The sequence below is a fragment of the Malus domestica genome, chromosome 10 (genome assembly GCF_042453785.1).
Source record: "Malus domestica chromosome 10, GDT2T_hap1".
Lineage (NCBI taxonomy): Eukaryota > Viridiplantae > Streptophyta > Magnoliopsida > Rosales > Rosaceae > Malus > Malus domestica.
The window spans coordinates 43,376,857-43,401,910 of record NC_091670.1 but is presented as its reverse complement, the minus strand read 5'-3'; the positions used below and the strand labels follow the sequence as shown (position 1 = coordinate 43,401,910).

At 38.7% G+C, this 25,054-nt stretch overlaps 3 protein-coding genes across 19 annotated transcripts; 1 reads left to right on the top strand and 2 right to left on the bottom strand.

The window, feature by feature from the left end:
* Window positions 1-2,467: 2,467 nt before the first annotated feature.
* Window positions 2,468-4,961, bottom strand: LOC103446831 (pentatricopeptide repeat-containing protein At5g04780, mitochondrial). Its single transcript, XM_008385982.4, has one exon. The coding sequence runs from the start codon at window positions 4,776-4,778 to the stop codon at window positions 2,904-2,906; it is 1,875 nt and encodes a 624-aa protein (XP_008384204.3). The 5' UTR covers window positions 4,779-4,961; the 3' UTR covers window positions 2,468-2,903.
* A 220-nt stretch (window positions 4,962-5,181) lies between these two features.
* Window positions 5,182-8,016, bottom strand: LOC103446832 (protein phosphatase 1 regulatory inhibitor subunit PPP1R8 homolog). Its single transcript, XM_008385983.4, has 2 exons — window positions 7,139-8,016; window positions 5,182-6,567 (listed from the first exon to the last, which is right to left on the bottom strand). Exons 1-2 carry the CDS (start codon window positions 7,588-7,590, stop codon window positions 5,745-5,747), a joined length of 1,275 nt encoding a protein of 424 aa, XP_008384205.3. The 5' UTR covers window positions 7,591-8,016; the 3' UTR covers window positions 5,182-5,744.
* A 314-nt stretch (window positions 8,017-8,330) lies between these two features.
* Window positions 8,331-24,243, top strand: LOC103446830 (uncharacterized). Of its 17 annotated transcripts, none has more exons than XM_070806465.1 (9): window positions 8,337-8,467; window positions 8,822-8,885; window positions 9,083-9,140; window positions 9,239-9,270; window positions 10,703-10,749; window positions 14,846-14,883; window positions 21,606-22,348; window positions 22,819-22,982; window positions 23,084-24,243. In XM_070806465.1, the coding sequence occupies exons 7-9, from the start codon at window positions 21,742-21,744 to the stop codon at window positions 24,131-24,133; spliced, it is 1,821 nt and encodes a 606-aa protein (XP_070662566.1). In that variant the 5' UTR covers window positions 8,337-8,467; window positions 8,822-8,885; window positions 9,083-9,140; window positions 9,239-9,270; window positions 10,703-10,749; window positions 14,846-14,883; window positions 21,606-21,741; the 3' UTR covers window positions 24,134-24,243. The 17 variants fall into 17 exon arrangements, with proteins under 17 accessions (XP_070662569.1, XP_070662565.1, XP_070662563.1 ...); XM_070806463.1 differs by having other exon boundaries at window positions 9,239-9,393; XM_070806468.1 differs by lacking the exon at window positions 9,083-9,140 and having other exon boundaries at window positions 8,331-8,467.
* Window positions 24,244-25,054: the final 811 nt, after the last annotated feature.

Sequence of the window (25,054 nt, the reverse complement as noted above, 5' to 3'; positions counted from 1 at the left end):
CAGTGTGTGTGGAATTGGTTGGGATTAATCAACATGGTAATGTATGAAAAGAGCATTATTCATAAGACGTGCAAAATTTATGATTTGATAATGTTAGGGAGACTAAATTTGTAGATAAAATTTGCAAACTAAATGATGTGTCACTAATAGAATTGAGCACATTTATTAATGTTTAAGTAATAATTTAATTATCAACTTTCATATTATTTAGTTTACAAATTTAGTTTATCTAGTATTATTATTTATGAAATATAATAAACTGCTGGAGTTAATAAATAATGATAGAAAAAGCGGGATCAACAGGTCTCTTCTGGCGATGGGGTCCTAGTGCTCTATCTCTGATTGAATTATTAAAATTAGATTAGAATTGAACTAATTAATTACGAAAAAGCAAAGCAATATAATAATATATGTGTAAGAAGATTGAAAGTGGGAAGTGAGAAGGCCTTAAAGAAACAAGGAGAAAGTAAAGAAAAGCTCAAAAGAGTGCTCCTACTAGTAGTCCAGTACTGAAACATCGTGCTCATCGCGTGGGACCAGATCATCACATCTTACTGATTACTCTAACTGATTAAGCCTCCTCTGCCTAGCGTAGTTACTAACATTATATTCATCTCTCCGTTGAAATTGAAATGAAAGGAAATAATGGAAGATCCCATTAATTAATTGATTCCCAGTTCCCATTTCCTCATCAATCATGATGATTTCCCCCACTTTCTAAGGTAAAGCTACGTTCTCCTCCTCCTTCTTCTACTCTAGGCTAGGCTAGCAATTGCAAAGCTACTTGATTATCTGCATGTCAGCCACGTGTCTCATCCTTTACCGTTTGTTACATCTCTCGCACTCGCAGTCGCAGTTTTGAAAATTTTCAGTGTTTCGAAACACAAGATGATACACGTATTATTATATAAGTAAAAAAAAATTTATTTTTCAAATATTTTTATATGTATATAATGACATGTAATGTACTAACTGAATTTCAAACATACTGAATAATTCTCTGCAGTCACGCTGATTGGATTGTCATGCCTCCCCATTGTCGGTTGGTTCCCCCACTTTCCAGTCTCGAGTCTCAACCAACCATGCATCCTCCTCTTAAAAGGGAGGAGCGCAAAAAATATAAAACTTGTTTATTTACTAAAGTATTTTATCGAACATTTAGTAGGTTTGTTGTCGTTAATTAAATCATGTGCCTACATATCAACAAATATCAACATATGTTGAAATAATCTGATGAGTTATATTGAGAGAATATGTCGAGTGTTGTTGACTCAAACTGTCAAGATATGTTTGGTAGACATTACATTAAACACTTGATACACACAAAATTGACTCGTATCAAACATTTGAAGAGTTCTAAGAAGACTTTCATACGTATATTTTTCAAACTCCACACCTCTCTATATTGTACTGAGAAATTTTTTCAAGTGTCAAGTATTCAAACAGTGTTCATGTTATAATAATATATTCTTTTATGTCCCTCCACTTGTATTTGAATTCCGAATACGTGATAAATTTCTCTACCAACGCAATTGGGATATTCTGCATATAAATTATTTTGGTTGGTGCTATCTACACATATTTTTAATCCTCACACTCTTCACTCACTTTTTAACCGTTGGATCGAATGAATTAAAAAAAGCGAAAAACAAAAGTTAATAAAAGACGTGTAGGAAGTAAAAAAAAAGAGTGTAAATAGCTCCACCCATTATTTTATCTCACTCGTACGTGTGCAGTGTAATCGCTCTTTGGCTAACTTTTACTCCATAGCAAATCAATCGCATGAGATACATAATGAAGGTCTAGACATATCCCTTGACAATGTTTTAGTCCTCCAAAGATTAATATTTTAAAGACTATTTAGGGTTAAAATTTTCATCTCCAATTTTGTTGGGCTATATTTTACTATTTATATTTTATTACTTTTGGGGGCTATTTGCCCTGGGTCCAAACTTTGGCCTGACTATTTTAGCCAAATCCCCTTTAACCAAAGAATTGAAGAACGATTTTGTCAATTTTAAATCTAAATATAACCTTTAACAATCGGCTGGAGATAATCTTACATACAATAATTCTAAAGGCTCCAGGGCCGGCCCCATGATGATACATATAATATCATGTAAATTGTAATCAGATTAGAGAGCAGGGGCCCATGCATATGTCCCTTCAATCTCTTCATTTGAAATTAAGATGGATGAGCTAACTGCTAATTATTCGTCGAAGACCCATATATATATGTGTGTGTGTGTGTCTTAATTGTTCAATATATATATATGTTAGCTGTTCAACATTCAATTATATGATGACAAAAACGGAATGATCGTGATATCAGCATTAAAGTTAAAGTTAGGAGGATTAAGAATGTACTTGTTTTGATTAATTAGATATTGTTATATCATTGCCTATGTTATCCAAAACTAATATTTTTCTTGTTTAATTAATTGTTAATGCAGCATGGCCCCCTCAGTCCTCACAAATTAATATTAATCACTTCATATTGTTCACAACTAATTACTTGGTGGTACTAGTCAATCTCTACTCTCATCATAAATTCATTCCAAAAAGAAAAAGGAAGGACCGCCTTACATGTTTACTAATTAGGCAATCACCTTCAGTTGGATACACCGCATTGCCCACGCTTGTTTGCACTCGCATATGTTCATGTATAATCACAAAACCACGCCAACTGGCCTTAGGCACTACGTCAGACCATCACCATTTGCATGTGTATTAATTATCAGCCACAACAACAATCTTCATCGGACAGATCAGATTAACCTCTGCCAGCGGAGTGCACATCCCAAATCAGCAGCCATTGGATTAATCTCTTGCGCTCCCATCCCATTGCTGGTAAATTGGACTGGACTAGACCCTCGAAAAGCAACCGAACCCAAAAAAGTATTTCACCAAAATTCCCCACAAGAACAATAACCATTCTTGAAATGGTGAAACCTGTTTGTATCCCTAACGATGATTTCCCTTCCCCTACAACTTGAACTAATCTTCATAAAAGCATGGCAATCACCACAAATCCTAAGATTCTTCATGATCCTGATAGGAGCATTGGAAGGTAAGCACATCAACCCAAAAGTAAGAGCAAGTTTCTCACTGTGGTGCCTCAAAAGTTCATGCTTTCTGCTTTCACCCACGCAATGAAGGTCATGTTCAGTCTCAGCCTTGTACCCCATTATCTTCAATTCTGTCACCAAATCGTCCAACTTTGAATATATCTCATCAATTCTAGCATGCTTCCTCTCTCCAACCATAAATGAGTGAACTTTGTCCTTTATTTCAATCCAACTCTTCCCTCTCTCTTTCTTTAACTCTCTTTCTTTAAGAATCTTCCTTGTTCTCGCAACTTCCTCCCACTTCTTATTTGCTGCATAAACATTTGACAGCAAAATATGGTTTCCTGCATTATTAGGTTCTATCTCAGACAAATGCTTTGCTGCGACCTCGGCCAAGTCAAGATTTCCATGGATCCTACAAGAAGCCAACAGAGAACCCCACATAGAAGCAGTAACACCAAACGGAATTTTCTGTATCAAGTCATAGGCTTCAATAATCAACCCTGACCGACCTAAAATATCAACCATGCATGAATAGTGAACAACATTTGGTGACACATTGTGCTCTGCTATCATAAGGTTGAAATATTTCTTTCCACTTTCAACTAGTCCCAGATGACTACAGGCAGTTAATACCGAAGCATAGGTTACTTTGCTCGGGAACATACCCATCTGCTGCATTTTCTCAAATAAGATCATCACCTCCAGGGAGCAAGCATGTCTAGCGAACCCTGAAATCATGGCGTTCCATAAAACAATGTTCCTCTCGCTCATACCTTCAAACACACTGTACGCTTCTCTAATGCTACCACATTTTGCATACATGTCTATAAGAGAGGAAACGATAAATATATTCGAACCAAAGCCAGTTTTAGATAACAGAGCATGCACCTGCTTTCCTTCAATGAGAGCTGCCAGACCTGCACAAGCACAAATAGCAGAAGAAACTGTAAACTGGTTCTGTTCTAACCCTATCCTTTTAGCTCTATGGAACAACACCAAAGCCTCTTCAAAAAGCTCATTTTGAACATACCCGGCAACCATTGAACTCCATGTAACATCACTCCTCTCTGGCAAAGACTCAAAAACAGAGCTTGCAACCTTTATCAAACCAGACTTTGCATAAACGTCAAGCAATGCGGTTCCCACATAGACATTTAAATTCATTGCTAACTTAACAGCAAGAGCATGCAGTTGTTTACTCTCAAACACAGCGCATTTCACTGCACAAGCACAAAGAACACTTGAAACGGTGAACTCGCTGAAAGTGTTTCCTTGTCTTTGCATCTGCAAGAAAAGACCAAGAGCTTCTTGTTCTTCCCCATTCCGAGCAAGTGACCCAATCATTGTATTCCATGAAACTAAGCTCCTTTCAGGCATTTCATCGAATACCTTGCCGGCACAATCAAGTAAACCACATTTGGAGTACATGTTGATGAGCATATTAGAGGTTAATGTGTCTGCTGTTAATCCGAAACGTATGATGTGTGCATGGCAGGCCTTCCCTTCCGCGGGTGCACCTGTTCCTGCACAAATTTGCAGGATTTCATGAACAGGTGGAGGGTACGCGTCCCTCGCCGCCTCCGACCCAACAGTTACAGGGGACTCTTGGGGTCCATTGGCGATGGCTGACAAATGTCTGTAATAGTTTCGAACAGGGCAATAGATTCCCTCCAAGTTTCTCCTCCCCAAGGTTCTCATCGATATCATATCAACGCTTCCAACAAGGTCATGGTCATGGTCGGTCAAAAGCTTTTGAAACGCTCATGGAATTCGGATCCTACGCTTCGGGGCTCCTAGACCCGAATGAGATTTTGTTAATTCAAAATTTCAAAAAAAAACACAAGTGCGCAATGCATGGAGAACAAAAAGGTTCAAAGGTCCATTCAAATTTCCTTCAATTGAGATTCTTTCCACTTGTAAACTTTCAATATTTTTTATCTAATGCGCATACATCACATTATTTACTCACATGAAACATTGCTATTCTATTAAGGAGGGAAATTATAAACACACATTTTTCTCCTCCCATCCGCCACTATATAACCTCGTCCGTTGTTTTCATTTGATTTATTCAATTGATGACCAAAAAATAAAGAGAAATGTGAGAGGCTAAAAAGAAAACACAATTCTATTAATCATAACGCAAATGATTCATTGGTAGTTCAATTACAAGAATACACAATTCGTGTATAAAAAACACAGAATTCACATGCAAATTATAAGCTGGCTGGTTTCACGCTACAGCCTAATGCATTAAAATGTGCAGCAATCCTCAACAAGTTTCGAGTCTTTAGCAGGGCTACATTGCGAGGAGATACCAACAGATCATCTTACTACAAAACCACGCGACTCCCTCCACCCGCCAACCCACATCAGCATCTCACAAAAGACTTCCTGTCAGGTTAATAATAATATACCAGCATAAACCACTTCACATCAGATTGAGCAGGGATCAAATAACTGACCTACCTAGCACTAGCACTTGCGGCACCCCTAACATTAACTGACATGGAGATTATGGGTCAGGCCATGCCAATACTAAGAAATTTGTTGATTAACTGTAACTAATTTCCCATTCACAAGGAAGCAAGACCATATAATCTTTTTGAATCTTCAAAACATTGTCAGACCCCAAATAAGAACAAAAATCCATCCACTGAGTGCTTGCCTCAATCAATCACCAAACAAATCATCTTCGTCATCGTCAATGTGACTTGAGTTAGTTCCATGGTTTACGCTTAATGCCTTCCCATCAGTATCTCTACTTGGAGAGGGTCTTCTACCACTCGAGTCCACAGAAGAAGGATATGCCCATGACGAACCCACTTTGCCAGAAAAAGATTCCCCATAAAGCTCATCATAAATCCTACCCTTCGGAGCAGTCTTGACTCTATTTAAGACCTCCTGTAATTTTTCAGTCATGCCTTTTTGGGAAGAATTGCCTTCCTTGACATATAATTGTTCCTTCCCTTTGGGGATTACTGTAACCTGCACAAGGGATTCATATTTCCCGACAAGACTTCCTTCTTTTACACCTACTGGACCCGGTTCAGTTTCTACGTCCACACCGTCTGAAATCCCAACTACTTCAACCAGCTCTCCTCCAACTTGATCCCTGAATGATACTCTAGCCTTCCTAATTCTCTTAGAGGGCCTCTCTAGCCGCTGGTTGTCTCCTTTTGCACCTGCTGAGTCACTAGACTCGCGGGACTTAGCCACTACGTCAGGGTTGGTCAGACCATGACGATTTAGAAGCGTATTATAGGCCACAACAGCATCTTCATCAGATGGATCAGGAGGTGGTGGCAGATTAACCTCTGAAGGCCGTGGAGGACGAGGAAAAAGAGCTGCGTCATTCTTTCTCAAGACATAAGTTCTAGTTGATGCAGCAAATCTCAAAGACTGGCCCACTTCAAGTTCAACAGGGGTATCTTTAGTCACTCTTTCATTTGCAACAAAAGTACCATGTGCAGACCCCAAATCAATTACATATATGCTGCAGAAGGGATAAAGCTTGTAAATGGCTTCGGATCACAGAAACCAACATCATACAACTACTTAAAGCATGGGAAATAAAAAACAATTGCCTGCACACTGTCATGAGTTTGAATGGACACAGACACGGCCATGGCCAAGCAGTATGGTGAAATGGGTGAATCCATGAAGCTCCTAGATGATTAATTGAATCATGTGTTTGACGGATCAGGTCGTAGGGCTACTCGCATTGCCTAAAAGACCACCCTCTTTCTTAAATAAAAAACCATAGAAATATTAAACCAATCCAGCTCTATGATCTGGATGGGAAGATAAAGTTAGTAGATTATTGTTCTGTTACCCTTTTCTTTACAAGTTTTGAAGAGTGGCTAACCCAAACTAGAACAAACTTTCACTTGGTCAACAAAACCAACAGCAAGCACAGAGTACAGATATAAACAACCGAGATGGAAATAAGTACAAACCAATTACACTAACAATCCAATTAGAATAATGATAATAAAGAGTACATATATGGCACGCAATTGAAGTAAATAGAAAGAAAAGGAAAGGTGAGAGAAAGTGTGGCTGACCTTCCGTTCTTGTGAGGAACAACAACAGCATGCTGGCGGGAAACGGACTGATGATCAAGCACAAAGTCACAAGTCTGAGATTGGCGGCCAAAGATGTTGCGACGCCTAACAAGGGCAATGCGATCAAGAACCTGACCATCCTTGAGAACCTCGAGAGAATAGACACCAGGGCGGGGGTCGATTGCCCAGTCAGGGGGCCTCCAAGTGGACTGGCCGGCACCAAGCTGAGGGAGATGGTGCTGGTGGGTCTGACCCAGCTCCACGAGAGGGGCTGCCTCGGGCGGTGCAAGAGGGAGAGGGAGGGGAGGTTGATGTTGATGGGAGTGTGAAAGAGAGGGCTTGGGATTGGATTTGGAAGGGGAATTGGGTTTGGGATTGGGATTGGAATTGACGGAGAAGGGTTCCAAGGACTGAGCTTTCTTAAATCGATCAAGGCCCGCTCTACCGTACATGATGTCAGTATTCTCAGGATTCGGAGTGAAATTTGCAAAAATCCTATTATCCTATTATCCTATCCCTATAGTATAGGCTATAATCTAATTCTTATTACCCGAAAGGAAGATGATCATCTAATCTTAGCAATCAAAGTGACAATATGAGAACGAATGCCGCCGACCGAATGGTTAGCGAAAGCAAAAGTAAAATTTAGGATTTTTAAGAGACTTACGTAACGTCGCAGTCTCAAACTCTCAGCTGCGAGTCTCCAACAGAAAGAGGCGGAGGCGGAGGCGGAGAGACTTTCGTTTGGGGCAGAAGGGAAGTGCAGAGCGGAAACCTACATTGGAAGGAGCAGAAGACCGGAGACTTGCGAGTGGAGAGGGCGAACCAAACCCAAAAGCAAAGGCGCTGCCGTCCTTTTTTTTTATTTTTATTTTTATTTTTAATATATTATTTTTATTTTCATTTTTTCAAATTATATTTATATATAAGATGTGCTATCCACACACACCAAATTACTTCTCATACACCTTGTTTATTTCTATCCGTTGATCTTCTTTCAGTCATCCGATCCGACGGCCGAAAATTAAAAGGATGTGAGAAGTAAAATGGGATGTGTGGATATCACATCCTGTATATACTAAAACCCAAACTTGGGTGGCACTGTTCTAGGGCAGTGGGCGGACCAAAATACCCCTGTTTCTTTTTTGTTATTTCAACTTTGCCCTTCAACATTTTTGTCCGGTTCCTTTTCTTTCTTGCTTTCTGCAGTGATTCCTTTTCACTGCTTTTGGTCCAATTTTTTTCCCATGTCTTTTGCTTCTCTTCTTCCGTAGCCGTTTGTTCTCTCCTCTCTTCGCCTCTGCTGGTCTCAAAGTGGATAGTTTTGTGGTGAGTTCTTCTAATCTTGCATCTACAACTTTTTTATGCAACTATATGGATTGTGTTCTGTTCAATTTTAGATGTTAGAAGCTTTTAATTTTTTTGGGTTCAATTTTAAATGGGTTGTTGCTTTCAGAGTTTTCGTTTGATGACAGAGATGGGGTTTTTGGGGAGAAACTTTTAATCCGTGAGTTTTTTTAGTTAGGTTGTGTTGTTGGTCTTGAGAAATGGATTTGTAAATGGATTTTCGATTTGTAAATGGATTTTATATTGAAATTGTTTCTCTTCTCATTTTTTTTTCTTTTTTTTGTGCCATCGGGTTTTGCATATGGGTGTATAATCAGGTTTTCTTTTGAATTTCAGGGGATTCAGGTTTTTATTTTTCTGGAACTTTTGTCTGCAGCTTTGGAAGACATTTGTGCTTAAGGTGAGAAACTTTGGTTGCTCGCTTTTGGGTTTTGTTGTAGAATTATTATTATTTTTTTTTTAAGAGTTACATTCGTGGGAATTCATTTGTTCTTCTTTTTTCCTGCATCTGAAAAATGCCACATGATGTGAGTTTATAATTATATAAGAATATCAAAATGGGTTTTCTGTGCAAATTTTCTTTTTCTGATTTTATAGAACCGAAGAGGATGTTAACAATAACATTATTGTGTGATATGCGATCTAAAGTTCTTTGGTGAGTTATTTGGTTTTCTTGCCACATGGGATTTTAATATATATTTTTTTTCGTGGTTTATGCGTGGTTCTCTGATGTATTTTGATTTTTGATTTCAGGAAAAGTTAAGGATACGAACAAATGTTTACTGGTGAATTTTCTATTTTTCTGATTGTGTGTGATTTAATTTTTTTCAAGCTTTGGGTGTACTTTTCTGTTGCTGCTCGAATTTTCCAGTTTTTATCTGCAGCTTTGCAAGCTCTTTATCAACAAGGTATATAATTTTTATTCTTTTCCTGAATCTTTTGTTGGATGGAATCGTTTTTTGGTTTTTGGTGAGTTCTTCTAATCTCGCATCTGGTACTGTTTTTTATCCGACTGTATAGATTGTGTTTTGTTGAATTTTAAATTGTAGAAGCTTCTTGGGTTCAATTTAAACGGGTTGTTATCAACTATTGAATTGCTTTCGAAGCTGTTTGGCTACTCCCTTAACGCCCTTTTTCCTTTTCTTTTCAGCTTCTTCGATTTGCAGCCCCCTTCTTTTTTTTCCTTTTCCAGATTTAGCTTTTTTCCCGTATATTGTATCTTTTGACTGATTTTGTGGGTCTTGGTCAGTGCTGTGGGTATTGGTGAATTTCTAGCATGTTTATGCATGCAGTTTTTGTTATAATGTATGGATTGTGTTTTGTTCAATTTTAAATGTCAAAACTTTTAATTTTTTTGGGTTCAATTTTAAATGGGTTGTTATCAACCATTGAATTTCTTTTGGAGTATTCATTTGATAAGAGAGATGGGGGGGGGGGGTTCGATCCATGAGATTTTTAGTTAGGTTGTGTTGTGGGTTTTCGCAAATTTCTATCGTGTTTATGCATGCATTTTTTTGTTATAGATTTGGAAGAACATAGCATTACAGGGTGATGAGGGTTTGCTGGCGGGGGAAAGTAGCAGCGTTAAGATTTTGCAGGTGAGATAATAGGGTGAGAGAAAAACGGGACAAAGAACATCGAAGACACATTTGGGATTAGGGGTAGCAAAACAGGGGAAAAGAATATGACAGAGGAATGGACTCTTAATTTTTTTCTTAACTGGTTTGGGATTTTGCTTGCCTTTGGGGTCGTTGTTGGCGTCAAGCCATTTGGTGTCAAGTGGTGTCTGTTTTTTCAAAACTTTTATTACTAATTTTTATGTCGTTTGCTATTTTGTGTTCTGGGATTTCTGAATTTTATTGTTCATAGTTGGTTTTTTAAATTTTTTTTGTCTTCATTTGTTTGTTTAATATGTTGTGTTTGTGCTGGGACGCCGTTTTTCAAGTTTTCTTTCCATTGGGACCGCTACATTTTATAAGTGATGTGGGTGAGGTTTAGATACTCAAAACACTCCATTTTTTTTTCCAAATATGCGCGTTTGGTTCTCTTCGGTTTTAAATGTTTAAAATTAAATGGTTATTTTGATTAAATGATTGTTGTACAAAAATGGGGTCCAGATGGTTTTGTTTTGTATGGAAGTCTGAATGGTTTGATTCTAACGTTCTAATGCTGACTCATTTTTATTTTTACAAGTTCTCACAAAATTGTGCAATGCAGAATTTTAAAGCATTTGGTTTTGTGGTGCAAGGCCTTTGGTGTTTAAGGTAAGAGCTTTAAATTCTGGAACTGTTTCTTTTAAAGCATAAATATATAATTTTATTTTGCATGTCTACATAAGGATTTAACATTTTATAGTGTAGTTTCAATCCTAAAAGACAGTCAACTAAGATTTTCTGAATCATTATTGGTATTGGTTTTTGCATGATAGTTTTGAAATGTGACTTTTATGTATTTGTTTTGGTTGATTGTAGATTACATATAGTCAAGTATTTAACAGTTGACTTTTTTTCTAGGGTTCTCTACCCATTATCTGTTCTTTGGAGTTTGAACATTTTTTAAGCCATGTTAACAAGGTCTAGAAATAGCAAACGCAATAGAATGATACAAGAAGGCCATATTGTTGGTTCTTCCAGTGGTATACAAATTTGTGATAAACCAGACTTTGAACTTCAGAACAAAAGATGAAAAGAAGGCCATATTGTTGGTTCTTCCAGTGGCATACAGGTTTATGATAAACCAAGCTTTGAATCTCAAAATGAAAGATGAAAAAATGTTGACAATGTGTCTTCAACAAGTGCAAACACAGTTCAAACAAGTGCCAATGCCGTTACATTTGATAATCCGAATCAAATTAGTAAAGGTCAAGCCAATTTTCAAAAAAATAAAAAAGTTAAACTATCTTTTTAACTTACAATTTTGTTGGGTTGGTTATGTATTTATGACTTTGCTACTAATATATTGACCTTTTTTTTTCCTCCATTTTTCACATATTTTCCAATGGGAAATGTTCAGAAATATGTGGATTTGGGAGACAAGAATTATAAGTGCATCTACTGTGGTGCACTTTTTTGGATAAAAGAGTTTCTAAAACAGAACTCCAGTAATAATGAGCCCCTTTATTCTCTTTGTTGCCAACAAGGAAAAGTCAAGCTTCCACTTCCAATGCCTACTCCTCAGTTTCTAGAAAAATTGCTTGACCCAACTAAAGGTCAAAAAAGCTTATTATTTAGAGAGAACATCAGAGCTTATAATTTCATGTTTGCATTTACTTCAATGGGAGCTAAAGTTGATCACACAGTTAATAATAATAATGGACAAAATAGATAACATTAGTACCTTTCTATTTCTCTGCAGTCTGCACATCTAGTTTGGCTCTTATTGCGTCAAAATTTTGTATTATTGACAATATGAAAGCTGCATAATAGTGGCAAGTTGCGACACGTACTGTAATACATAATACGCAGACATCACCTAATTGCTTTGATAGTAGATGAACAGTACAGAAACAATAGAAAAGTGCCACTGAGGGTGGATGTGCTCTCCTTTTTACTCTAGGATGGGCTTTTACACACCACTGATTCACAGTAATGGGTAACAAAAGAAAAACAGACAAATACTTAAGCGTGTTATACCACCATTCTTGCCAATAGAGTAGCTTCAATTCTTCTAATCGTGATAGGGTGTGAGATCAATGTCGAAAGGTTGCTTCCCTTGCTTAGCCTCTAATACAACAAAGCAGAATATTCAGGTCAATATCCAGCAATAAAATGAAAAATCATATTATTAAGAACGAAAAAATCAAAACGAAAATTTATTCTTGTTCTTTATTTTTCACTCTAGCCTTGTGAGAAAGCCAGAGAAGGTTTTGGGATGATAGACTAAAACATATAAAATGTCAAAATAAATACCTCTGAATTGTTTAAAAAGTTGTAAAAATAATAGTATTCATAGTACAGCTAACACTGCATTTCCATGGTTAATGTAACGACCGTATATTTGACTTTCCAAGTAACCAAGATGTTATGCTTTCCATTCCATGGAATTCTCAAGTAGTTTTTCAACACTTAACACAAAAGATCATAAATGTGAGTGCTCGTATTACGGAAGTATGGAACTTACAACAATGGCTATAAGCTCTAACAGCAGTCCGTCCAAGTGCCGGATTACGGAAGTAAGGGATTTACAGCAATTGCAATGAGCTCTACCAGCAGTCCCTCCAAGTGGTGCAAGGGCTAAAATTATAAATAAGAAGTAATTTAAACAGTTTAAATTAATAAAATACTTTTAATTTAAACAATGCCTATTTAAAAATAGAAATTGAATAAAATAAACAATTCTTATATCCTCATGGCATAAAACAGTAAATTTAAAAACATATATTCTGCATGAAACTGTCGAAATATTAACAGTGATTTTCATCACGAATCTTTTCATATCGACCAGGTTTATAAAGTGCTATCCATTATAACAATCAAAATGTCAATTTCTTCTCTGTATAATTTTCCCTAGAATCACGTCAGAAACATACAAAATTCATGAGTTAACAACCAAATGTGAATACAGAGTTGTTCGCACAAAACCTATAAAAATACAAACTGAAATTCTATTATGCATATGTCCAAAATTGGATGCAGAAGTAGTTTTGTTGTTTAGCTCTGGTCTGGCATAAGTATCATATTGACAACTAAATGATACTTAAAAATAGAACTCATGTTATCAATCTCCGTATCTAAAACCAACACAATCAAGAAACAGAAATCTGAATGCAAATTCAACTAAGTAAACGTGATAACCAATATCTTCAATGCAACAAACACTAGATTCCACATACATGTTAATAAAATGCATATTTCAGCCCTTAGTCTCTATTTCCTGGTTAAATTTTTTATAGCATATTGGCACGAGTTAGTAAAAGGCAACTACATCATCGAGCTTCAAAAAATGTAGCAGTTTAAAATTCCGTGACATAAACATGGCTGGGAGCATTAAAATGCATGAGAAACATGTGACTGGAGAGATGGAATGATGTCTTGAATAATAGATCAAAACAATATATTAAAGAAAGAATTTTTTGGTATGAAGGGATTAAAAAAAACATATAAACATGGAAAGAATATCCCGGGATAAAATAGATTTAGTTCCGTCACCAAAATTTCATTCTTTAGTATATGCTTTCCCTTAACATAGGATCGAAAAGCACCGTCTAAACCAAACGTTACACAAAACTACGGAAGAAAAGCCAAATGCAGCATCAAATGCACATTGGTTTCTACACTTCAAGGAAAATTTACAAACCAAATCAATTTTCCAACAAGGGAGTCGTCCTCAAATCATGGCATGGTTCTCTTTGTTCTAGAAGAACTTGTACATAATGTAATTAGCATCGTCGTCACAGCCAGTTAAGGATCCGTTAGACACCAAACCCAGTTAAGCATCATACACACCATCTAGACAAAACATTGCAGAACTATAGAACAAATAATAAATGAACCTTGTTTTCCACACTTCAAAGAAAGTTAAGAAAGTATACAACTTGAATCGATTTTTGGACAAGTGGGTTCTCTTTGTTATAAAAAAACTTGTGCAGAATGCAATGCAATCACCATTGTTGTCCCCATCAATTAAGCATCAGAACAACACCCAGGACCCAACCCAGTAAAGAATTACTTTTCTATTTAGTAAAATCAAGCTTTAATCTTCTGGTACTTAGTTTAATTAGCTACCCCGAGAAATTTTCACAAACAAATTAATGAATTAAAACAAATAAATAACACAAAAAAAAAAAAAAACTTACTTGCATGTTACTGAGATGCGAGAGTGATCCGGAGAGAGGTGTGAGAAGGAGGGTGAGAGATCCAGAGGGCGACGAAAATCAGAGACGGAGCTGGGGATGCTTGTCGATGGCTTAAAGTGGTCAGAGATGGCCGAAGATGCAATGGAAGCTAAAAGTGGAAAAACTCAGACCTTTGTTTCGATCGGTGGTGCGTTTGTTTGGGCTCTTTTTTGTTCAGTGACAGTTGCGATGGATTGGATAATAATCCCAATCCCAGTTCAGCGTTACCGCCAAATATAAAATTGGGCTGGTCTATCTCAACCCACTTCTGTGTACCTTATCAGCCCAAAAATATCATAGTACAAATAAAGGGGCTCATTTAGAAGTGCTTCTAAAATGACTGAAAATGCTTTTCGTGAAATTAATTTTGACTTTGAGTCCCAAAAGCAGTTAAAGTATTTTTTGGATACACATTTTGGAAGTAATTTCATGATAATCACTTGTTAACGCTTTTAGTAACTTTAAGCCATCGACGAGCATCCTCCAGCTCCGTCTCTGATTTTTGTCACCCTCTGGATCTCTCACAGCTCTCTCCGAATCACTCTCGCATCTCAGTAACAGGCAAGTAAGTTTCTTTTTTTTTTTGGGTTATTTATTTGTTTTAATTCATTAATTTGTTTGTGAAAATTTATTGGGGTAGCTGATTAAACTAAGTACCAGAAGATTGAAGCTTGATTTTACTAAATAGAAAAGTAATTCTTTACTGGGTTGGGTCCTGGGTGTTGTTATGATGCTTAACTGCTGGTGACAACAATGGTGATTGCATTCTGCACTAGTTTTTTTAGAACAATGAGAACCCACTTGTCCGAAAATCGATTCAAGTTGTACACTTTCTTTCAAGTGTGGAAAACAAGGTTCATTTATTGTTTGTTCTGTAGTTCTGCAATGTGTCTAGATGGTGTGTATGATGCTTAACTGGGTTTGGTGTCTAACGGATGCTTAACTAGCTATGACGACGATGCTAATTACATTATGTACAAGTTCTTCTAGAACAAAGAGAACCCATGCCATGATTTGAGGACGACTCCCTTGTTGGCAAATTGATTTGGTTTGTAAATTTTCCTTGAAGTGTAGAAACCAATGTGCATTTGGCTTTTCTTCCGTAGTTTTGTGTAACGTTTGGTTTAGACGGTGCTTTTCGATCCTATGTTAAGGGAAAGCATATACTAAAGAATGAAATTTTGGTGACGGAACTAAATCTATTTTATCCCGGGATATTCTTTCCTAGTTTATATGTTTTTTTAATCCCTTCATACCAAAAAATTCTTAGCTTTAATATATTGTTTTGATCTATTATTCAAGACATCATTCCATCTCTCCAGTCACATGGTTCTCATGCATTTTAATGCTCCCAGCCATGTTTATGTCACGGAATTTTAAACTGCTACATTTTTGAAAGCTCGATGATGTAGTTGCCTTTCACTAACTCGTGCCAATATGCTATAAAAATTTTAACCAGGAAATGGAGACTAAAGGCTGAAATATGCATTTTATTAACATGTATGTGGAATCTAGTGTTTGTTTCATTGAAGATATTGGTTATCACGTTTACTTAGTTGAATTTGCATTCAGATTTCTGTCTTGATTGTGTTGGTTTTAGATACAGAGGTTCAGGGCCGAAGGGGTAGAGGAAGACCTAGGAAAACTTTGGAAGAGACTCTAAGAAAAGACTTAGAGTACTTGGATCTAACGAAGGACATGACTCAGGATCGAGCACAATGGCGTTCTAAGATTCATATAGCCGATCCCACTCAGTGACTTGGATTTTCCAAGTCTCCAACCGAGAAGTTTTCCTCACTCGGGAAATTAAGGGAACACTACCCCAACCTACATGCTCTACTCAGAAAGCTTCAACATACAAGCTTCAACAAAAGAAAATTCAAAGAACTTAGCGAAGAAGGCTTTGGTGTATTTAACACAATACGTTGAAATGAAGGAAAGCTTATTTATTGATATCCCCGATAAGCTACAAATATGTACATATACATGAGTCAAAATAAACACACAAGAGGGAGCCTTCACAAAGGTTGCTTAGGAGAAGTCTCAGCAGTCGGTAGAGCCCCAGAAAGAGAAGGCACCGGAGGGGGATCATTTGGAGCCTCAGTACTGGACAGAACCCTAGAAGGAGGAGGCATCAGAGGTTGATCATTCGGAGCTTCATTACGTGGTACAGCCCCAGAAGACGAAGGCAATAAATGCCTTTGGAACAAACCCACAAATCTCTGATGATCAAGTAAAACCTGACCATCAGTTTCCTTCATCTGGTCAAGCTTCCTCTTCATGTTTGTAGCATAGTCATGTGCGAGCCGGTGCAACTGTTTATTCTCATGTTTGAGCCCTCTAATCTCCTGTTTGAGACTCATCACTTCAGCCGCCAATGATTCAACTTGGCGGGTTCGAGCAAATAGGCGTTGGGCCATATTAGACACAGAACCTGCACACTGAACAGTGAGAGCCAGCGAATCCTTAACAGCTAACTCATCAGACCGTTTGGAAAGTAGTCTGTTATCTTTGGGAGTGAGAAGGTTCCTGGCCACCACCGCAGCGGTCATATCATTCTTCATCACGGAATCCCCAACGGTAAGAGGACCAGTAGGGGAGACGAATGATGGGCGCCATATGTTGTCTGGAGAAGGCGGGGCTGCCTCTTCAACAAGGTTCAAGTCAAAACGACGGTCGGAGGGGCCAGACATTTTCAAAGGTGTTGAAGAGAGAAGAGGTCGGACAAATCAAGATCTTAGAAGTGCAAGAATGAAGCTTCTACTAGTGGAGATTCAAGTGTGCTTTGGAACTTAATGTCAGCCCCTATAAAAATCTGCACTCGACGGAGCTTCAGAAATCGAAGAGGCGCCTGCTCAGAAATCGAAGAGGCGTTTGCTTTCTCAAAAGCTGGGCTGCTTAGAGATCACGAGGGTTGATCTCAGAAATCGAAGAGGCGTTTGCTTTCTCAAAAGTTGGGCTGCTCAAAGACCACGAAGGCCGATCTCAGAAATCGACGAGGCGCTCGCTTTCTCAAAAGCTGGGCTCCCCAGAGACCACGAGGGCCGATCTCAGAAATCGAAGAGGCACCTACTTTTCCAGCCTTGCGGAAATTATGGGCATTCTGTCGAAGACTTCTGGGGAAGTAGAAAACACATGAATCTTACTTTTCAATCACCCACTTCCCACACGCAACAATAGCTCATGGGTACCACAGATAACTTTGCCAAAGTTCTCTGCCAAAGTTGAGCACGTGAAGCTTGAAGCTCCCACTACATCGCTCTGACCAAGAAGGGTAAAAGAATAGCAAAGAAACAGCACTAACAAAGTTTAGACCCATAAATTTTGAAGGTCTAGCTACCATATTATTACTCACAAGGGTAAAGGAACAGTACCACTGCTGGATAATTGGAAAGTCCCTGTGTGTCAACCTCTGTGCTTCGTGGCAAGGTAGACTAGCAAACATGTCCAACCTTTACTCACATTCGAGAAAACACTCCCAATAAGATTGCTTGCTCCAAAATCGAAGAGGCACCGTCCTCCGAATCTCGAGAGCCAGACTCCCAACATGACTACTTTCTTAAAAATCGAAGAGAGGGTAAAGGAACAGTACCATTGCTGGATAATTGGAAAGTCCCTGTGTGTCAACCTCTGTGCTTCGTGGCAAGGTAGACTAGCAAACATGCCCAACCTTTACTCACATTCGAGAAAACACTCCCAACAAGATTGCTTGCTCCAAAATTGAAGAGGCACCGCCCTCCGAATCTCGAGAGCCAGACTCCCAACATGATTACTTTCTCAAAAATCGAAGAGACACTGCTCCCCGAATCTTCGAGAGCCAGACCCCCAGCATGATTGCTTTCTCAAAAATCGATGAGGCATCGTTCTCCGAATCAATCGAAGAGGCGCTCGCTTTCTCAAAAGCTGGGCTGCTCAGAGACCACGAGGGCCGATCTCAGAAATCGAAGAGGCACCTACTATTCTAGCCTTGTCAGCACCTGTCACACGCACACTCAGCTTTGCAGAAATTATGGGCATTCTGTCGAAGACTTTTGGTGAAGTAGAAAGCACATGAATCTTACTGTTCAATCACCCACTTCCCACACGCAACAATAGCTCATGGGTACCACAGATAACTTTGCCAAAGTTCTCTGCCAAAGTTGAGCACGTGAAGCTTGCAGCTCCCACTACATCGCTCTGACCAAGAAAGGTAAAAGAATAGCAAAGAAACAGCACTAACAAAGTTTAGACACATAAATTTTGAAGGTCTAGCTACCATATTATTACCCACGAGGGTAACGGAATAGTACCATTGCTGGATAATTGGAAAGTTCCTGTGTGTCAACCTCTGTGCTTCGTGGCAAGGTAGACTAGCAAACATGCCCAACCTTTACTCACATTCGAGAAAACACTCCCAACAAGATTACTTGCTCCAAAATCGAAGAGGCACCGTCCTCCGAATCTCGAGAGCCAGACTCCCAACATGACTACTTTCTCAAAAGCGAAGATAGGGTAAAGGAACAGTACCATTGCTAGATAATTGGAAAGTCCCTGTGTGTCAACCTTTGTGCTTCGGGGCAAGGTAGACTAGCAAACATGCCCAACCTTTACTCACATTCGAGACAACACTCCCAACAGGATTGCTTGCTCCAAAATCGAAGAGGCACCGCCCTCCGAATCTCGAGAGCCAGACTCCCAACATGATTACTTCCTCAAAAATCGAAGAGACACTACTCTCCGAATCTCGAGAGCCAGACCCCCAGCATGATTGCTTTCTCAAAAATCGAAGAGGCATCGTTCTCCGAATCTCGAGAGCCAGATACCACAGACCACTTTTTCAAAGTGCTCTGACAGAGTTAAAACATGTGAAACTGGCAGCTCCCACTACCGTGCTATGACCAAGCAGGGTAAATGAATAGCATTACTACTTGTTGTTAGGGAGACTCCTATATATGTCGACCTCCATCCCCAACGGACAGGCAGACCTGCAAAAATGCTCAACCCTTCATCATATCTAAGAGGGCACTCCCAACGAAGCCTTTCGAAATATTCAGCTTTCTTTCCCCCTGATAATACCTCTGCAAACAAGCTATACTAGAGCAAGAATATCTCATATCATCAGGGTTAAAAGCAAGAGTATCCCATATCATGCTTTTTCCCTGTCTTTTCCTTTGGCCTTGTTTTTACCTGCAAGACAAGGAGAAAGAGAGCAATCAGTCAGCACTTGGAATCAAGCTTCCAGCCAGGAACTGACTGCCTGGAACCCCTTACCTGATTACTTACCTGGCATTGCTCTCGAGTACTCATCTTCAACATCTTATGTTTCCAGGGAAGATTTCCGCATCTGCTTGAGGAACAGATAGGGCAAGTGCGAAGGATACAAGGAAGCATGTGGAGACAAGCGTAACAGCACACGTGCCGATACATCCATTACTCTGTCAAAAGCAAAAGTATCCCATATCAGCAGAGTGGAACGTACTCTAGATTTGATGGACTTGTTTTGACCCTCAAATTCTTCAGTCAGCCTTATACTCTGGAGGAAACCAGAAAACCCTCCAGCTCAGTTCAAGAATAAGCCTGTGGAAAGTTACTTCTTCAAAAGCAAAAGTATCTCATATCATCTCTTCTCATTTTTCTTCTCTTTATCCTTCATGCTGCTGCAAGATGGGGAGAAGGTAAACAATCAGTCGGAGCTCTGATTGCTTACCTTGTCTGTCACCTCTTTCAGCAGACCCCCTAGCTCGGCGACTTGGGGGACTCCTACTACATGGTTTGTATCGCGCTTGACCAAGCTTGAAACTACAAGTAAGCTTCAAGTGAAATTGATACATTACCTTGTGCATCTCCACCAGTTAAAGATATCACCCCTGGATGGAGGAAGAGTACTTCCAGAGAAGATGCCACATCTACCTATGAGACAGATAAGGCAAGTCAAGACGACACCACACTCCGATACTTAGAAGTTTCGTGATTACGAGATCATTCTCCCACAATATTTCCTAATGTCATTTGTACTAAATCATTCACTTGTACTCATTAAAGGAGAGCTTGAACCCATGTACTTGTGTAAACCCTTCACAATTAATGAGAACTCTTCTATTCCGTGGACGTAGCCAATCTGGGTGAACCACGTACATCTTGTGTTTGCTTTCCTATCTCTATCCATTTATATACTTATCCACACTAATGACCGGAGCAATCTAGCGAAGATCACAAAAAGCGACCGTTTTCGCTACCTAGGATCTATCTTGCAAGAGAACGGAGAATTAGATGGAGATTTCAACCATAGAATACGAGCTGGATGGATGAAGGGTAAGAGTGCATCCGGCGTGTTGTGTGACCGTCGTAGGCCACTGAAGCTCAAGGGACAATTTTATAGGACGGCAATAAGGCCAGCGATGTTGTATGGCACATAATGTTGGGCGGTGAAGCATCAACACGTACACAAAATGGGTGTAGCGGAGATGAGGATGCTTTGTGGGATGTGTGGGCACACGAGAAAGGATAAGATTGGGAATGAGGATATCCGAGGTAAAGTAGGAGTAGCCGAAATTGTAGGAAAGATGAGAGAAAATCGGCTCCGGTGATTTGGACATGTGCAAAGAAGGCCGACTGACGCTCCGGTTCGAAGATGTGACTACGGGACAGAGGTTCAGGACCGAAGGGGTAGAGGAAGACCTAGGAAAACTTTGGAAGAGACTCTAAGAAAAGACTTAGAGTACTTGGATCTAACGGAGGACATGATACAAAACCGAGCGCAATGGCGTTCTAGGATTCATATAGCCGACCCCACTTAGTGGGAAAAGGCTTTGTTGTTGTTGTTGTTGTTATTTAGTTGTCAATATGATACTTAATACCATATCTGCATCCAATTTTGGACATATGCAGAATAGAATTTCAGTTTGTATTTTTATAGGTTTTGTGCGAACAACTCTGTATTCAAATTTGTTTCTTAACTCATGAATTTTGTATGTTTCTGACGTGATTCTAGGGAAAATTATACAGAGAAGAAATTGACATTTTGATTGTTATAATGGATAGCACTTTATAAACCTGGTCAATATGAAAAGATTCGTGATGAACATCACTGTTAATATTTCTACAGTTAAATATTTCATGCAGAATATATGTTTTTAAATTTACTGTTTTATGCCATGAGGATATAAGAATTGTTTATTTTATTCAATTTTATTGTAAATCAAACCCAAAATAGTGTTATTTAACTAATCAATCTTCTTAACCCCATATTAGACCAAACCAATCTTAGTATTATTACTTTGTCAGTTAAGATGTGAACTTTATGTGCAGGTGACAACAAAGATGGGAGAGAAGATACGAACACCTTAGTTCATTGAATCTATTCATCCTCAAAGCTATTTGAACATCTTCACCGTAAACATAATGACCTTCTCTACTTTCAAATCCCAGACCTAGCCCTACCGAAATGGTGGGACCAAGGAGACACTTCCTCCCACTTCTCCTCTTTTCTCTCTCCGTCCTCTTCTTCTTCTCCTACTACCACTCCTCTCTTCCCCACTCCCCCCCAAGCCCTAACCCTAAATTCACTCTGCTTCCCCAAAATTCTCACTCTAACCCCAATTTCACCTTCATCATCAAGGTCCTTGCCTTCAATCGACTTGACTCGGTAGCTCGCTGCCTACGTTCCCTTGCTGCTGCTAACTACCTCACTGACGAGGTCCATATCCACGTCTACGTTGACCATTTTGCCCTTGGGGATCCCCCTTCAAACATTGATCAAAAGTTGCAGGAGTCGCATCGAATTTTGGAGTTTGTGGATGGGTTTGAGTGGAAATTTGGGAACAAACTTGTCCATTACCGGACTGCAAATGTTGGCCTTCAGGCCCAGTGGTTGGAAGCCTGGTGGCCTAGTTCTAACAACGAGTTTGCTTTTGTTATGGAAGATGACTTGGAGGTCTCACCGCTGTATTACAAGTTTCTGAGAAGTCTGATTGTGAATTACTATTACAATGCCTCTAACTATCGTCCCTACATCTACGGGGCATCACTGCAGCGACCAAGGTTTGTCCCAGGTACCATCCTAATTTGTATTCTTTGTTTTTATTTTTCTTTAGAATATCAACCTTGGAATGCCTTTTTTCTAATTTAGTTACCCAAAAAGGAAAATGTAAAAGGGCTTATGGTTAGTACTAGTACTGAATTTCTTGTACTTTGAGCATTGTCTGATACCTGATTCTGATCTGAATAATGTAGGTTATGGAAGAATGTTATAAGATACTAGTTTGCATGATTGTATTATGTAAAGGGAAATCAAATTTCAGTTTTGAATATTTGGATTTGAATGAATTGGTGAAGGAAAAATATGGTTGCAATTAAATCATCTTTTAACTTGGCATATTTCTTTTATTTTTTTATTCATGAAAACGAATGGAAAAGAAAGGGAGAACCTACTTCCGTAATTTCCATTTATTTGATTTGTTGTTGGCACACAGTAGCAAACTACAATTGGATCAATTTTATTTGATTTGTTGTTGGCTTATAGGTAAACATGGGAACAAACTACAAATGGATGATAGAACGCGACTCTTCTTGTACCAACTAGTTGGCACTTGGGGTCAGCTTCTCTTTCCTAAACCTTGGAAAGAGTTTAGGATGTGGTATGACGATCACAAGGCAAAGGGCATTAAGCCATTTCTTGATGGCATGGTACTTTGTTACCTTTTGAAATTTGGTTTCTAGATTTTTTTTATTTCAGTTTTTTTAGAATCTCACTCATTCCTCAGTTGAGATGTTAACTTCATGTGCAGGTGACAACTGGGTGGTATAAAAAGATGGGAGAGAAGATATGGACACCTTGGTTCATTAAATTCATTCATACTCGTGGCTATTTTAATATCTACACCAATTTTTTGCATGAGAGAGCGCTCAGTGTCTCTCACAGGGATGCTGGTGTTAATTATGGGAAAACAGTTGGGCCTGATTCCCATATACTGGATAAAAGTTCTCTTGATTCAGATTTTTGGGATATGCAACCGTTGAGTGATCTTAAGTGGTATGATTTTTGTTTCAGAGAAAAACTTCCTGACAGAGTTGTTGGGAGCCTTGATGAACTCGGATCTGTTCTTAATTCTGTGCAGAAACATGACACCGTTATTATTGTGAGCTTATTTGGGGTATCAGAGCTGGCAGTAAGGAACTTGCTCTGCCACTTTGAGAGTCTAAATATTTGGAACTATGTACTTATTGGCCCTGAATCTGACTTAGTGTTTGATCTGGCAAGAAGAGGACATCCGGTGATTGGTACAAACGAGTTCCTGAAGAGTGTCGGAGCTTACAAATTGATGTCTCTCCAAGATTCATATGTGGAAATGATCAAGGTCTATGTATTAAAAAAGTGTTTAGAATCTGGGTACAATGCCTGGGTGGTGGATGGGAACATGCTTCCTCTCAGCAGTGACCTTTTTGTTGAGTCTGATCTCTCATACGATTTCTACATAGGGAAGAGCTCAGAACTTTTCTTTGCCAGAAGATCCTTCGCTCAGAATATTGGTGGTGATGATTTTATATCCAAATTTGCAACGATGGCGAACGCTTTGCTAGTAAGACAGAGCATAAGTTTTGGTTACATAATGGCAAAGCTTTTGGAAGAGAAGGGTGTGAAGGTCAAGAGTCTCAACGAGACAAGCTTTGGTCTCATGATCGGTAACAGTAATGTTAACGAATCTTTGGGGGATGGAAAACAAATGGTCTTTTGGTCTAGTGATATGGCTTCAGATTTAGTTCATAAGCGGCTTCAAGAATTTGGTATTTGGACTGTAAATGATGACTTGTCTTGCAAGGCTGTTGTTTGTCACTAGTCATAGCATCTGATACCAGTTGTACCCATTTGATCTCTTGATTTGAATTTTTTGATTGTAACCTATTGTAGCCATTTGCTTTTTGAATTTTGACTTTTGATTTTTATCCACGCATGATTTTCATTTGCCAAGTTATCCGAAAGATTGTGGTTTGACATGCATGCGTGAGCTTGGTAGCACATTAAGTACGGGAAAAATTCAGAGGTGTCCCGGTGTGTAAACCTGTTTGTTCCTTTAGCATTCATCACTCGTAATCGCGTGATGAGTGCTGCAAATAATGGTGCATGTAAGTTTTTCTCCCTAAACTACATTACGGGTATTGTCTTCTGTCCGTCGCACACATGACACGTCGGCAGTTTAGTGAGAGTTTACAATTGCAAAGCCAGCTATGAGTGGTTAACTCCCAAAAAGTACGATACTTAATAGAGCTTAAGTGAAGGCAATAACTTACAAAAGCCCTCGTATGCCTACAATTTTAAGAGATCAAGAGGAATTTCGGAAGATTCTATAGAACTTGTTTGACAAGTGCTTTTAAACGTCTAAAAGTAATTTTAGATAAAATGTTTTTGGAACCAAACTTTAGTAAAAATGCAAATGAATTCTGAAAAAACACTTGAAGTACTTTTAGAACTAGTGCTTTTAGCATGAAACACTTGAAGTGCTTTTAGAACCCAAAAACATTCTCTAAAAGTGCTTTTAGTCATTTAAAAGCATTTGGGACTCAAAAGTCAAAATTAATTTCACGAAAAGTATTTTCAGATATTTTAGAAGCACTTCCAAATGAGCCCATTTATTTGTACTATGGTATTTTTGGGCTGATAAGGTACACAGAAGTGGGTTGAGATAGACCAGCCCAATTTTGTATTTGGCGAGTAACGCTGAACTGGGACTAGGATTGTTATCCAATCCATCGCAACTGTC